This window comes from Lipophrys pholis (assembly GCF_963383615.2).
Source record: "Lipophrys pholis genome assembly, chromosome: 18".
Classification (NCBI taxonomy): Eukaryota; Metazoa; Chordata; class Actinopteri; order Blenniiformes; family Blenniidae; genus Lipophrys; species Lipophrys pholis.
This window is the reverse complement of record NC_137646.1, coordinates 22333118-22348562: the sequence shown is the minus strand read 5'-3', so window position 1 is coordinate 22348562 and position 15445 is coordinate 22333118. Positions and strand designations below refer to the sequence as shown.

General features: G+C 41.6%; 1 protein-coding gene across 1 annotated transcript; it reads left to right on the top strand.

The window, feature by feature from the left end:
- Nucleotides 1–2314: 2314 nt before the first annotated feature.
- Nucleotides 2315–9860, top strand: syt4 (synaptotagmin IV). Its single transcript, XM_080486790.1, has 5 exons — nucleotides 2315–2581; nucleotides 4126–4742; nucleotides 4845–5168; nucleotides 8084–8204; nucleotides 8577–9860. The coding sequence occupies exons 1-5, from the start codon at nucleotides 2548–2550 to the stop codon at nucleotides 8894–8896; spliced, it is 1416 nt and encodes a 471-aa protein (XP_080342916.1). The 5' UTR covers nucleotides 2315–2547; the 3' UTR covers nucleotides 8897–9860.
- Nucleotides 9861–15445: the final 5585 nt, after the last annotated feature.

Here is a 15445-nt window from a genome sequence, read left to right as displayed (position 1 = left end):
TATTGGCAACACTACGGTAATTACATGTGCCTTTGTTGAGGCGGAAATAATGGTGAATTTGTGCATATCCAGATTAAGATATTCCCCGCGCCGACCAGTGTTCCACCCGACGAAACCCCCGTGAGAACCACACGCGGCGGCGAACTCCCCCCCCGTCCCGCGTGCGCTGCGTTGAGGCACTGACACGGGGTCACGAGGGCCGAATGACGTGCGCGGTGCGGCCTGTTGGAAGAGGGACGGGACGACTGCTCACCCCAGACCCAGTTCAAGCCCCGGGTGTTAAGAATAAATAAAAAAAAAAACTACAAAAATTTGATTTACTGTTGTTTATGCACTTTTGCACCAACTGCAAAATATAATTTTATCAAGTAGTGAGGTTTGTTTCTTTGTGCTCACGATATCTTTGTAAAACTGCATTGACCATAAACTACATTTCCCACAATGCATGCCGATTCTATTAATTTTAAAATACTAAAGATTTAATCTTCCAGTTTTCTTACAATCTGGCACATTTACAATTTGTGTACAATTTATATATGATTGTTATATTATATTACACGTGAAGATTGCAGTGTATAAACATCAATGCAATTTTCAATAAGTAGAATATAGAAATAAAAATGATCCCAAACTGTCCAGGAAGAGAAAACCTGATGCAGATGAAAGGCTGTTTCATGAACGATGGGGAGGAGAATACATGTTTGTGCTTCAAGGAGAAAAAACAGTTTGTCTTTTAGTGTTATGAGGCGCGTCGGTTGTCAAAGAGTAAAATATAAGTCCACATCTTGACACCAAGTACGGTGGTAAGTATGACAAAGTTAAACTTAACAGAGCAACTAGCAGATATATATTTTCATATCTATGCAAATGCATATGTAATATTTGTAATATGAGTAAGTAATAAAGTCAGAGTTATTTAAAATTGAGGAGGAGTTACATTTATTTTACATTATATTTATTTACATTAAGTTACATTTATACTGTCTTACAGTTACATTTGGCCCTTTGAGGGCAGCCATGATGCTGACGTGGCCCTCGCTGGAAAAGAGTTTGACACTCCTGTTATAAAGCATTGATGGTGTATTTTCACATGTGTAAAAAAAACCCTCTTCGGAGACACTCATGAAGTCTCTGTCCTCATTGTTTACAGGGGTTGGAGTAAATTCTCACCAATCTGTTTCACTGAAGAAAGAAAATAAATGTCTTTTCTTCTTTGATTCTAGTGTCTAGAGGAGCAGCTTTACATTTCACCTGAGACTATTTCAAAAGGGTTTCGCTTTTATAGGAGGCGAGATTTTTTAACATGAGGATTGGACAGTGAACTATATTGAGAGCGAATGTTTTTTTGAAAGTGTTCAAGAAGCTCATGCTGTGGTTTCTAGCCCAGCATCAAGCCTGTTTTTTCGTTTTTTTTTTTTTTTTTTAATCTATCTCTACTACTGTTTTTATATATTTTGCCTTTTTTTTTTTTTTATCCCATGTCGAAAACCTTCCTACTCTTCATCCTGATCAGGGTTGTGGGATGCCGAATCAAAGTCACAGTGACACATTCCGGACACCAAATAACCTCACATTCTTTTTTTTTTCCCCGATTCAATTTTATTTATAAAGCGTTATTCGTAAACCACTTTTAACAGGACAACATTTTTTGCACTCAGAGGTGGCAGCTTTCTGCAGTTCTGATTGGGGTGAGGGGATACAAAGAGAGAAAAGGAGAGGACAGACAGACAGATTGTGGGGGGGGGGGGATACAGATCCAGGTTCCAGCAGCCATGACACAAGCAAAACGCAATTAGTCATAACAAAGTCATAATTCCACTCGCTGCAGGTCTGATTGGTGCAGGAACCTCAAACCACAAACAAAAACAAATTGGACTACCAACAGAAAACCCATGCATTCATAGGGATGAACGGTGGGTCTATATAAGCCCATATAACTTCATGAAATTGACATGTTTACATGTCATGTCATGGATTGTAGCCTCCAGATTACAAACTGAGACCACTCACTAATACTGTACGTTTCAGAGGATGGCCAATTTTCCACTTAGTGTAATGAATGAAGGCAATACCAAATAAGGGCACACACACACACACACACACTCAGAATGCCGACTAAGGGAGTCCATTCCTCAACAATCAATCAGAGGGGTCGGCTGTGCCGCTTCACCGGGGGTCCTGATTTCACAGCCAGCCTCCGTCACGACTGCGTCAGCACGGATGAGCTCAGCGTTACCGGCAGGAGGAGGGAGAGGAGGAGGGAGGAGGGATGGAGGGGGGAGAAACGGGGTGTTGCCGCCTCTGAGACACACTCGCGCATCACAGAGTACCAGCAGCAGGCTGAGGACACAGCAGCCTTTCTCTTTTGGGAAACAGAACAGTGGTTTGATTTCAATTATTGATACCAGACGAAAAGCCTTTCTATTATTTAACCTCACTGAAGCGGAGAGAGAAATAAAGAAAGAGAGAGAGAGAGAGAGCGTGAGAGCGAGCGAGAGAGAGCCGTGTGGAAGCCGAAGGAACATTTCAGCACCTTGGACAGCGATCATGGCTCCAGTGTTGGAGGATGAAGCTCAGCTCGGTGAGTCCCACATCTCATTTAATCTAAAAGAGACAGACATTACTCAGACATTTCAGTATATTAGTACCAAAATAAATGACTAGAGAATAATCAGCGGCAAAAAGAAAGGTGGTTCCTGTTTGTTTTTAATTGATTTCCAGCCTCCATCTTGCAGCCTAAACAAGGGCGGAGGAGTTTCTATGTATTCACATCAACACAGATCTATTACCTGATTTCATCCGGTCGGGGTAAAGCCTGGGAAGCTCCTGTTTATTTTCTGCCTCATCCATCTGTCTGTTTGTCTGGAAAACCCACTCCACCTAGGACCCCGACTGAAATATTGATGGGGGAGAAAACAGTGTGAACGAGGCTGTGATCTGACACTGAAAAGACCCAACTGATCCTAGAGTCATCTCTTTAAATGTGGATTTACAACTATCTCAAACAGATTAATTCAAAAAAGAAAAAAAAAACTAGATATACAAATATTAAACCATAAAACATTTACTATTGCTACAACAACGTAATGACGTAACATTAAGTCAAAATATGTCTTTCAGTGTCAGATTTATCTTGATGCCATGAGGAAATTGTAAATAAACAATGAAAAATCATTTGATTTCTTCAACACACTTTTGATTACAAAGTGAATAATCAAACATCACTTCTCCTTGTACGGGTTGACCTGAGTGCTTTTCCACCGGGTTGCCCCTCGTGACTGTAGGAAATGGTCTGCATTTCCTCTAAAACGAGTCCATTAAATGAGATGCATGAGAAAGCCGCTCCGCTGTTGTTGAGTCACGGTTCAACGCCGCAAAACAGAAGGACCGAAGCTTTTTCACGGGCGAATATCCCTCTAATGTGTCTCCATAATGGTCCTCCAGGAAACAGAAGTGCCATTAAGAGGAATTATGTCCCTGAACGCACCACCACCGCTGAATATGAGAAAATGGTTTTGAAAAGTGGTGACCATTTTCCTTACTGAGTTGGCGGATGTTTGCCTCTATGGTGGGACGAATATAAAAGAGCATATTTATATATGTAAAACAGTTTACAGTACCAATATAAGGAAACTTGACCATACATAGTATGGATGCAAGGTACTCTTATACTTCTGACTTGTGAAAACATCATTGTTGTTTTTGTTCACTTGTTTACTTTATAGGGTTACCTGGATTTCTGCTTTAATAAAAACAATCATTCAGGTAATCCATGTAATGATCAGCGCATCATTGTCAACCTGCCAACAAGACGTCAATCAGTCGCCTATGACGCTGCATCGTTTTTCCCAGCATGCTATTACGCACGCCGGCTGAATCCTGTTCTGTAACCATGTTTGGTAAATGAAGACAGGAATGAAGATCAGGGTTGAATCGATTTTTTTCTTCTTCGATCTGAGTCAAGACTTCAGTCTGTGTCATCCACAAACAAACAAAAAGGCCTTTGATTGCTTTTGTGCCACAATGAAATTGGTTGAAGTTGTGTAATTTGAACATTGGTGATTGTTCTGCAGTTTAATTTGGCTTCTATTTTCCTTCCTTCCTGCTCTCTGTCCACCCCCACAGTGGCTGTGCCAGTCGGCGTTGCTGTGGTGAGCGTCTTTGGCCTCGTCTTCAGTGTGTCAGCGTTTGCGTGGATCTGCTGCCAACGCAAAAACACAAAATCCCAGAAGACCCCTCCTTACAAGTTTGTGCACATGCTCAAAGGGGTCGACATCTACCCGGAGAGCCTCAGCGGCAAGAAGAAGTTTGCTGCACCTGCCAACACGTCCAATGACGCCGGTAAAACCGACGTCAACGGGAACTGCCATGCCACTCTGCCCATGAGTCCGACCAGCGCCAGTAAACTGGCTTTAAGTCCAAACGGTTCGAGAACAGCTCTGCATCTGGATCTGGAGAAGAGGGACCTGAATGGCAACTTTACCACCAAACCCTTTCATCACCACCACCAGAAAGTGCGAAGCTCCCCAGACCTGGAGCTGCCTTCTCCTCATGCAGGGTTCACCCAGCCGGGTGTGATAGACCGCCGTGACCTTCCCTCCCCGACCAGCACCCTTTCCAGCCAGGCACCCACCCCGGCTGTGGACAGGCCTCAGGCGGAGGAGAAGGAAAGTGGCCTGGGGACCCTTCACTTCTCCCTGGAGTACCAACCGGAGAAGAAGGCGTTCATCGTCCACATCAAGGTATGTGGGTGTTTCGCTGTGGTGGCAGTTTGTGTCGATCATACGTTGAAATGATAAAATCGCTGTTGATTTCATAGACTCACAACTTGCTTGTTCATCCAGGAAGCCCATGGTCTGAGCCCAACTGATGAGCAGTCGCTGACCTCCGACCCCTACATCAAACTGACCCTGCTGCCAGAAAAGAAGCACCGGGTGAAGACCCGAGTCTTGAGGAAGACGCTGGACCCGGCGTTCGACGAGACCTTCAGCTTCTACGGGATCCCGCTGGCCCGGGTGTCGGAGTTGTCCCTTCACTTCATGGTGCTGAGCTTCGACCGGTTCTCTCGTGACGAAGTCATCGGCGAAACGCTGGTGCCCTTGTCTGGCATCGACTTGTCTGAGGGGCGTGTCCTAATGAGCCGAGACATCATCAAGAGAAACGTCAAGGTAAAATCTGTTGATTTCCCAAACTACCATTCCATTCCACAATGTCTGCTTGTTTCTGTTATCAAACCACCACTCTTCTCTGGAATGGGTCAGGCCAGGAAACTCATTGGATATCATTTACATTCACTTAAATGTAACAGTATGTAAATCACAGGCATTAATTCAAATCATGCAAATGCATGACTTTTTCTTCATAACAATTCTTAAAAAATTCATCATTTCAGTAATTACAAGCTTGGTGGCTCAAGTTTTACATCGAAGAAGTTCTGTGGTGGGGTTATAAAATATTTAGGACTGAATAAATGGAGAAAAATGAGCAGATGGAAGCTGTATCCCTCTGAAGGCGAGGCGAGATCTGTTGGAACATCGAGGATTCACAAACTGATGATGAGGTCCAACTTTGTGCTTGAACAAACTGCTGATGATTTAATTATGTGGATCTTTGCTTTTGGTTTGTTTTTGGATGCTGGACTCAGGACTGCTTAAAGCTGCTGCTTGTGGCTGTTTGTATATTTAAAGAAAAAATGTAATGTAATGTCCGTAGTGGATCTCATGCTGCATGTTTCCTTTCCGAGTGTGTCTCTGCTTTGGTCTTAGTAAAGATATCACATGATCATTCCAGTCCCAAAGGTGTATTGAATAGATGGAGCGACACCAACACCACACCATCAGGGATCTGTGGGCAGGTGGTCAATAAACTTCTGCTCCACACCGGCTGTTCCCAGCAGCCGAGATAACCACAAATGCACAGCTGCTCATTTCCAGTCGGGCATTGTTTCAGAGAAATGTTAGTAATAAGAGCAGCTGTAGAGAAACAGGCTCATGGCTGTAATTCTAAGATATAGTGCTCAATCATGGCAGGGTTAGATAATATGATCTGTATCACTGATATGTGGTCTATTAAACAGCACCATTCATACCGGACATACGTGAGCATATCTCAGGTTGCACTTGGAGCCAGTATCAGAGTAATTAAAGATTTCCGGGCTGATTATTTCTCTCTGCTGAGCTCTTCTAAAATGGAAGCTGAGCACATACCAGATGGAAGTGGAAATGTTCCCTCATACCTCGCTTTTGCTGGGAGGAATAAAAAACTATCTGGAATATCTTTAACGATCCCCGATACGGTAGAGCACTCCAGAGAAGTGTGTGCAAATGGAAGTTTGTTTCCGAGAAGCATGAAAATTTCATTCCATCTCCACTGAACGCCCTCTCGAAATTCCCCAATCAAGAGGAGGAGATTTCTCAGCATCTCCTCTGCTCTGCTTACATTCAAACTACCCATATTTTGTTTCAATTGCATTTCTCATTTGGGTCCCAGAGGAGACAAATCTCATAAGCCTGTAGAGAGGAGGCTGAACATGCTTTTGTGCATCAGTCATTGGTTGTAGGATCTGTGATTTTTCTTCGCAGAGGGTTATTCTGAGATTCCTTTGATGGATTTTCAGCTAAACACAGGGGAGAATTGCTTGGTCCTTTGTGTCCATTGGCTGTGTGTCAGCTTTTTCCCACTACATAAGAATAAAAAAATATATATTTTGATGCTTTGCAGAACCTTAAGAGAGAGAGAATAAACAGTATTATGTTCAGTGATCAAGATCATCATCTAATTGTTTTGGTATAAGACATATAATGTCATTTCTGATGAGATGCTGCCTCTTGCTGAAAGGGTGGTGGCTCCCTTTGTCTGCCTGGCATAGATTTAACAACCACTGCCCTGTTATCACCAAGGAAGACGACACAGTAATAAGCAATCATTGTGCGCAAGAGAAGCCCATCTGCTGTATTTTCAGGTCAGGTCAGGACGTGCTGTGCTACTTTGAATTGGCTCAAGAATAAAGAAACAAAAGCTGTACATGTTGCTAGGTGTGGTCGCAGCATGCGAGACGCTACCACCTCTGGGTGCGGTGTGTTGCGGTGATGAAGCCAAAGCTCGGATGGAAAGACGAGTCAGTCTCTCAGTGACACATTTTGCGAGTCAAGTTATGAGAATGCTTAGGGGACAGACAGTCAGCTGGCCGTGACTCCCAGCAGTGATAAGACTTTTTTTGTTTTAAGTCTCATGCTTTGTGCATTTATATGTGAGGTTGACTTGTTTATCCTGCACCGTGAATGTAGTTTCATTTTCTTCTAGCACTTAATTATAATAGTTTCTGAGCCTGATTTTTGTGCCAGAGATATAACACAATTTTACAAATAAATGTAATCAGTGAAGCATGGAGAAATATTCAATATTACGACAATTTCACATACAATGTTTCTTAAACATCCTTTTATTGCATTTCACTTCAGCAATATATATATATATATATATATATATATATATTAATTGTCATTGTTGCTTTTCTTCTGTATTTGTTGCTGTTCATGTTTGTTGATGTAAACCACTTTGAATTGCCGTGTAACCGAGGTGTACTCAATAATTATATTTGGCCTTTTTAAATTGATTATATTTATTTTAGATGTCACCAATACAGTGTATAAGGTTGTCTTTTTTTTTTTTTATAAATTAATATCATAATTGATCAATTATCACTCAAATGACTTTATGGAATTCCTTTAATGCAGCCTCTCTGAACACTGATAACTGATGCAATTATTCAAATGTTTGAAACCAGTCAATTCCTATTATGAATACAATACATTAAGCAGTATTTAAATTTAGACTATAACTATTCATACGTGTAATGGCTGCACAGACGAAATACATTTTCATCATTATTAATCATGGTTCTTACAATATTTTGACATTGCTGTTTGGCTCATGTCAATTGGCACCAATTCTGTTTTGGAACTCTTCTTCTGCGTGCCTTTTCCCACCTGTCATCTGGTTTTACGTCACCTTGTGCTCATGTCTCACTTCATCCCGTCTTTATCCTCCACCTCTCCTCACCCGTTTGCTCCTCTCTCGACAGAAGTCGTCGGGCCGCGGCGAGCTGCTGCTCTCCCTGTGCTACCAGTCCACCACCAACACTCTGACTGTGGTCGTCCTCAAAGCTCGCCACCTGCCCAAGACCGAAAACAGCGGACTCACAGGTAAACAAGAATTTTTTCCAACTCAGCCTTTCATCATGGCTTTGCGCTTTCATCTCATTTACCTCAAACAGATGAGACCAAAATCATCTCTCTCTTCCTGCCACACCGCCCGGCTACTTTAATGCTGTGATAGTTTCCATAATGACAGCACCACTGCAGCAAAGTAATCTGAGCAGGATGTGATGGAGAGCACTTAAATGACACACACACACATACGGATACACATAAGAGTGTTTACACAGCCAGCCTATTTTGTCCTCATCAGTGTCATCCATCATTTCCGCTCCATCGATTGCCGTATTGATCTGGTTTGGGGAATAAAATGCCGGCCGGACGAATAGGTGTTCACAGACTTTTCTGGCTCTCCTCCAGATTCCTACGTGAAGGTGAACATGTATCACGGAAAGAAGCGAGTGTGCAAGAAGAAGACCCACGTCAAGAAGTGCTCCCCCAACCCGGTCTTCAACGAGCTCTTTGTCTTTGACCTGCCCTCCGAGGAGGGCCTGAGGGACACCAGTGTGGAGCTGCTGCTGCTGGACTCGGAAACAGGCAACTCGCGCTGCCCCAACACCGTTATCGGGCGCCTGACGCTGGGCACGTCGGTGGAGGGCATCCCAGGCGAGCACTGGAGGGAGATCTGCGACCACCCGCGCCGCCAGATCGCCAGGTGGCACGTCATGTCGGAGGATTAGAGAGCTCAACGTGTCGTCATCCTTGTTGAATCCTGTCCAACAACAGGAACGGATCAAATGTGGACTGACAGGGCCGGATGTCCTGCTTGCCTGTTCCCATTGGACTTTGAGTTTTTTGGGGGTGGGACGATGGGGTGGGGGGGCCGGGATGTTGTGGGGAGAATCATTTCAAGTGATGTCATAATCCAAATCAATCATTCAACAACTTGTCTTTGAAGTTATTGGGGTGGGGGAGTGGGAGGCGGGACATGATCTCGAGGACCCCCCCCTCCATGGCTTTAAACAATCCCAAAGACTGTCACATAAAGTCACCTGGTAACATGCAGCATCGTCACCATGGCAACAACCAGTCGTCACTGTAACCGCGTGCAGTGCAGAATGTCTTAAATGTCGCTATTCCTCCTCTTTTCCTTCTTTCCCTTTTCTGCTCTTTCTTCAGCTCTCCCTCCTATAAATAGTAACCTGGAGCCCATCATATACAATCCAGAAAAAAAGAAAAAAAAACATGAACACCCCGTCTGACAACGCTGTAAAAAATGTGGACGATTAAAGTTTATTTTATAATGACAATGTTTTCTTCATGAAGATGTAGATTGTTGGTTTTTTTTGTTTGTTTTTTTCATTTATGTTCAGTTGTTTTTTACTTTTCTGGTTGATTTGTTGAACATGTTTTGTAAGTATAAGTGGTATTTCATATATCATTACCGAAGTACAGGAGAGCCTAAATTAGGTTGTTTGACGACAGAATGGAGCAGATTGAGTGCACTGGGGACAGTAATTGTGGATGCATGTGCGCGAGCGTGCCTGGGTGTGTGAGTCTGTGAGCGTTTGCGCTGATGCGACTGCGTGAGCTTGTGTCTGCCACATAATGTTTACTGTAGGTGTTTTGTCCCCTTACTGTGAGCACAAAGACAGCTGAAATGTAAATGTACGTACCTTATTATAAAATATGGCAAGTTCTGAGAAAACAATGATGAGTGTGCATTTTTCTTTCCTTTCCCTGCCTGAGATGTCAGAAACATAATACCACCTTGAAAGATATCCTAATAAGGTGGTTATATCCAACATATCTATTACATATAAAATAATATACATTCTTCTGCCTGGGGTGAAAAAAGCAATTTTTTAATTCGAAACATGAGGAGTATGTGACCCTCCCCCTCCCCTAGGATGACATCATCGTGGGCTGCCATCCAAGTCTGATGATGTAGTAACTGCTGAGTGGCTAAGTGCTGAGGGATGAAGTCATCGAGCCTGAATTTAATATCAGCTAAGTGGTTTGGTGAGCTGCTCATCCCCTCCACCCCCACCCCCAAATCTATGCCTCTCTCCTTTCTTCCCTTAGAAATACCACAAAATATCCCCGGTTATAGCCCCTCTGTGTTTACGCTCCACTTCTCCCGTCTCTCATCTCGCATTGAAGTGACATCAGGTGTTTGATGGCCGAGCCTCGGCGGAAGCATGATGTTCTGTCACTCTGTACTTTGACCCGCGAGGTCAGAACGTCTGATGCTGCCTTCTATTTTAAAACCTGGCTGTCGTCTCTTTAAAGTAATAAAGGGCCCACCACCGGTCATGGGGGGCTGGAGTCAATCCCAGCTGAGAATAAACGAAAGCAGGATGCATCTTGGAGAAGTATTAGAGTCACCATTCAACCTCAAATGTTTTGGGACTGCGGGAGGAAACTGGAGAGGAAACCCATGCATGCACCACGAGGCAGGCACTGACGTATTCGTAGGGATCTTTTGGGGCCTTAAAAAAAGTATTCAGTTGCACGATGTCATGTTTCTATAGTTTCAGGGGAAAATGGCCAAAAGACATATTTGAAAGTAGAATAGTTTGGTACAACACTGTGATTGAAATCACCACTTTTTCAAAGAAAATAGAATATCTTTGAAAAAGTGAGATGGGGTGAGGCGTAAGCAGGGTGCGCTGTAACAGACAGGGTGGCAGAAGTGAAGCTGGGACAGTGTGCAGGCAGGTGAGATAATGTGTAAAGAAGTCTGGACAAGAGCCGATGGAGCGAAGACAACACGAAGAGCACATAAAACTCAACAGAGTTAATGTGAAATTGGCCGAGAAAGTAAGGTACACTGCACTGACAGAACAGATAATGTACCGAAGGGCGATGAGAACAGTGCGTAGAAGTGAGGAATCAGCAGAATTAGAAAGACACAAAGTGAAAAAAAACCTATGTAATTCAAAGCAATGTGGTAAATTTAGTACTTTTTCAGGCACTCGGGGAGATGTTTTTATACCATACCAGGCTCATTGATCGACGTGTTTTCCTTGTAATTTTTAACAATATAGTTCTAACTTTCAAACCAATATTGTCTCTGTACATCTTGACAACAAGCAAACTGTCAGCTTGAGCATCATTAAATGTCAAGTTTGTGTTTACAGCTATTACCGCTTTATGTTTTATCGCTCACAGTTCCCTTTATTTCTGCGGACAGGTCTTTCTGAAGAGTTGTATAATAATGTTCAGACACATTGATTATTATCATCATCCGTTTCCTTTACAATGCCTCTTTTGTTCGGTCTTTCTGTCAACTAACACTATGTAATCATCTTTTTCTTTTTTACCAACACCACAAAATACAACATTGAATTATGAGATGCGAAATCAATAATGCAGCAGAGAGACTTTTCAAAAGATCTCCATCTTTTGTTCACGGCCATTAGGCTCAGACAATCACTTTGTATCTGTTTATTGAAGCAGGCTTTAATATGTTCTTTGCAGATTGCAGCCAGGGCAGCGACCATTCAACCACGTTAATGTCATCTTCACAGGGAGAAACGTCCAGACGCCCACATGAATCCATGCCCTTCGGATGCTATAACTACTCCACAGAGTGATATGGCTGCCGGGACGTGCTGCGTGCGCAGTAACGGCATATTAGCATGCCAAGTGTTTGCATGGGTGTCTTTGAGAGGCGCATGCGGGCCACAGTAGGTTCAGCGGAGCAGTCAGGGGTTAATCCCTCCGGACCTAATCAAGGAAAGCCTTCAATGGTGCAGAAACAGACTCTCGCTCTTTCCAATACGATCTGCAGTGATACAGCGGAGACGAGCTCCGACACACAAGGCCTCGTTGTACATCGATATGTAGCCCATCGGTTAGGTCGAGTGAATCGGAGTCAATTCTCTTCTTAGGAATCCATGTGTGTGCGTGTGTGTGTGTGTGTGTGTGTGTGTGTGTGTGTGTGTGTGTGTGTGTGTGTGTGTGTGTGTGTGTGTGTGTGTGTGTGTGTGTGTGTGTGTGTGTGTGTGTGTGTGTGTGTGTATGTGTGCCCATTAGACTCGAGAAATTTGTCCTACTTAGGGAACTTCTCGGAGAACATAGGAATCACATTAGTTATTCCTGTTCTTATTAAAGCCGTCATCTTCATGGTTGGGCAACATCCCCACGCTTTATAAATCCCCCTGCTCTTTTCATGCTCGGACACGGTCGTGATTTTGGTCATAAACAGACATCAAGGCTCAATTTACCAGCAAAGCTTTAATATAAAGCTTTTCTGATTAAAAAAAGAAGAAGAAAAAATACTACTGCTCTGAGCCACACAAGCTTTGTGAAGAAATTGCTATATTCTTTCTCAAGTAAGTTTCAAACAAGAGACTTAATATATCGGATGACACTGAATACATTCATGAATAACTTTCCTGGAAAGGTTTTTCTAAGATTTTACAGGAACTAAGAGAAGTGACAAATAAATCTTTCTTACGTGTACTTAAACCAACTTTCCAAGTCTATTTTAGTTACTTAAGCTCAATGACTGACTCAAGCCTTTAAATACAAAATAACACTGTATGATTCTGGATATTCATACATTATTAATACGCATTCTGGAGTTTATTAGATTATTATTAAAAAAATTAGGATAACATACAAAACATGTACGGAAAGTCAAAGATAGAGATTTTCTTTATTGGAATTAAGTACAAATAATGGATATAGTAAACCGCATGATACCTCATTACAATTGTTGGACACATATTCATGTGTCAATGGTATGAAACCTGGTTTGCATACATGGTTAAACCCACCTGAGCTAAGTAATTTGACTATCTATTCATTTGTATGCATTAGTTTATTCGATAGATAGATAGATAGATAGATAGATAGATAGATAGATAGATAGATAGATAGATAGATAGATAGATAGATAGATAGATAGATAGATAGATAGATAGATAGATAGATAGATAGATAGATAGATAGATAGATAGATAGATAGATAGATAGATAGATAGATAGATAGATAGATAGATAGATAGATAGATAGATAGATAGATAGATAGATAGATAGATAGATAGATAGATAGATAGATAGATAGATAGATAGATAGATAGATAGATAGATAGATAGATAGATAGATATAGGCCTAAGTTTTGGTTACTTTTGTTTATATAGTTGCTTTTTTTCTATAGTCTATAACAGTGTATCTATATTGATGCTATATCATATAATGATGATATGTTATATTATTACATTTATAGTTTTTTATCCTTTTTGGTAATATACTAAGTGTTATACAGTAATTAATGTTATTACTACTAAATATTCTGTTACATACATGCTAAATAAATTGCAGTTTTTCTATTCATCTATCTATCATCTTACCAGTTCTATAAAACAGATAGTCAGTTCATCTTTTGTGCCATATCTTATTCTAACTACACCGAAGCCTAGTTCGTAAAGTATATGATATATAAAAAAAAAAAAAAAAGAATTAAGAAAAAGTGAAAAGTGAGATTGCAGAAGAGCTGGAGGAGATAGATGACCAGAGACTTTGGCTGGTGTTGGAGGGGAGGTGTGGAACGCGATGACAGAAGGTGTGGAAGCGAAGGGGGAGTGAAATCAAGACATCAGAACAGCTTAGTTCAGGAGAGGGTGAGATGAGTCAGGCAGATGCGTGTGGGTTTGGAGACAGCCGTCTGCTGCGTTCGAGGGTCATTTTGTGGCTGATGAAAAGATGAAAAGAAGTGGAATGAGGAGGCAGAGACACTGAAGGACCGAGGACAAAAGTTGATGTCTGCGGTGGAAAATGCAGGTTCAATGAGTTGTAGTTGTGAAGGACAAGGCAGAGAGCGTTGTTGAGTAAAAAGTCAGTGTAAAATAAACTCGGTGAAATAACTAGACGGCCACAAGATTTAAAAAAACAAAACAAAAAAAAACAGAAATGAGTCACATCCTAATTCTGTTTATTTACACGCACTGTGGTGTAGTATAGTAAAGTACAGCATAGCGAGAATGTCCAGTGTTTGCGTGTTCTTCCTGCGCACATGTGGGTGCTGGATAATTTACACCACCAGACATGAGCAATACAACTGTGCATGTGGCATTTTATTAAGACATCTGTAAGGAGTTATTCTTTAATATCTCAACTTAATGAATAAATCAAACTTAAAAAAAAATAAAATAAAAATCATTCATATTTTTATAAACCCAAACAGATTAAAACGATTTGATTTCAATCGCATCCTTCACACATGAAATACGGGTGATATTGCGTCACAATTTAAAAAGCATATGAAATACATTAAGAATGAATGCGATCAAGAGAGGAAGCTTTCAAAGTCGACTAAAACATATGAAATTATAAAACAGACAACAATAATAAAAATATATCACCAGAATTAAAAGTTTAAAGTAAATCGAGGCAATCAAATAATATGAAATATGGGGAATAAAAAAAGCACACCTAGGCATAACAAATATAGTGTAATGAGACAAAATAGCATATAAAATATCAAGCTTGCTGGGAAAGAAGTTACACTTAGACTATTTGTTTTTAGTCACACACACACACACACACACACACACACACACACACACACACACACACACACACACACACACACACACACACACACACACACACACACACACACACACACACACACACACACACACACACACACACACACACACACACACACACACACACACACACACACCTACATACACACAATGATGACTTTGTGTGCTTACACAATCTCGCCAGAGGACACTGAGACACATGGACAGGAAGAAATAGGAGCTGGAACATCAAACCTCTGAGAATACGATCTGATCCACCAACTGAGCCAAATCCCAATAGTAATCTTCCTTATTGGATTCTACTTTAATAAAACACGATCATGTCTTGTCTTAATCAATGTTTTGGATAAAATCGGCCTTTCGGTCCAACATTGCATTATTGAAATTATTCTACAATCTTCTTATGTAATTTCCAAGAAATGTGATTCCAAGAAAGTGTTTGCTTTTTTTCCACCAGTCGCCATTTCTCTTTTCGTATCTACAGTATCAAGGTTTCAGTCATGGGAGCCCTTTATACACACTGTACATGCAAGACTTGGCTCGACACAAAGCCTTTCATCAAGGCTGCTCTGTTGTTGAAGTGACACAGCCGACACTGCGGAGAATCAAACATATTCATACCGGCTCCTTTCAGTGACGTAACTTCACCTGAGGAAGACAAAGAGAAGTGGCAGGAGAGAGACAGAGAAGAAGTGGGCATTCAAAACAGAACTTCAGCGCGGCC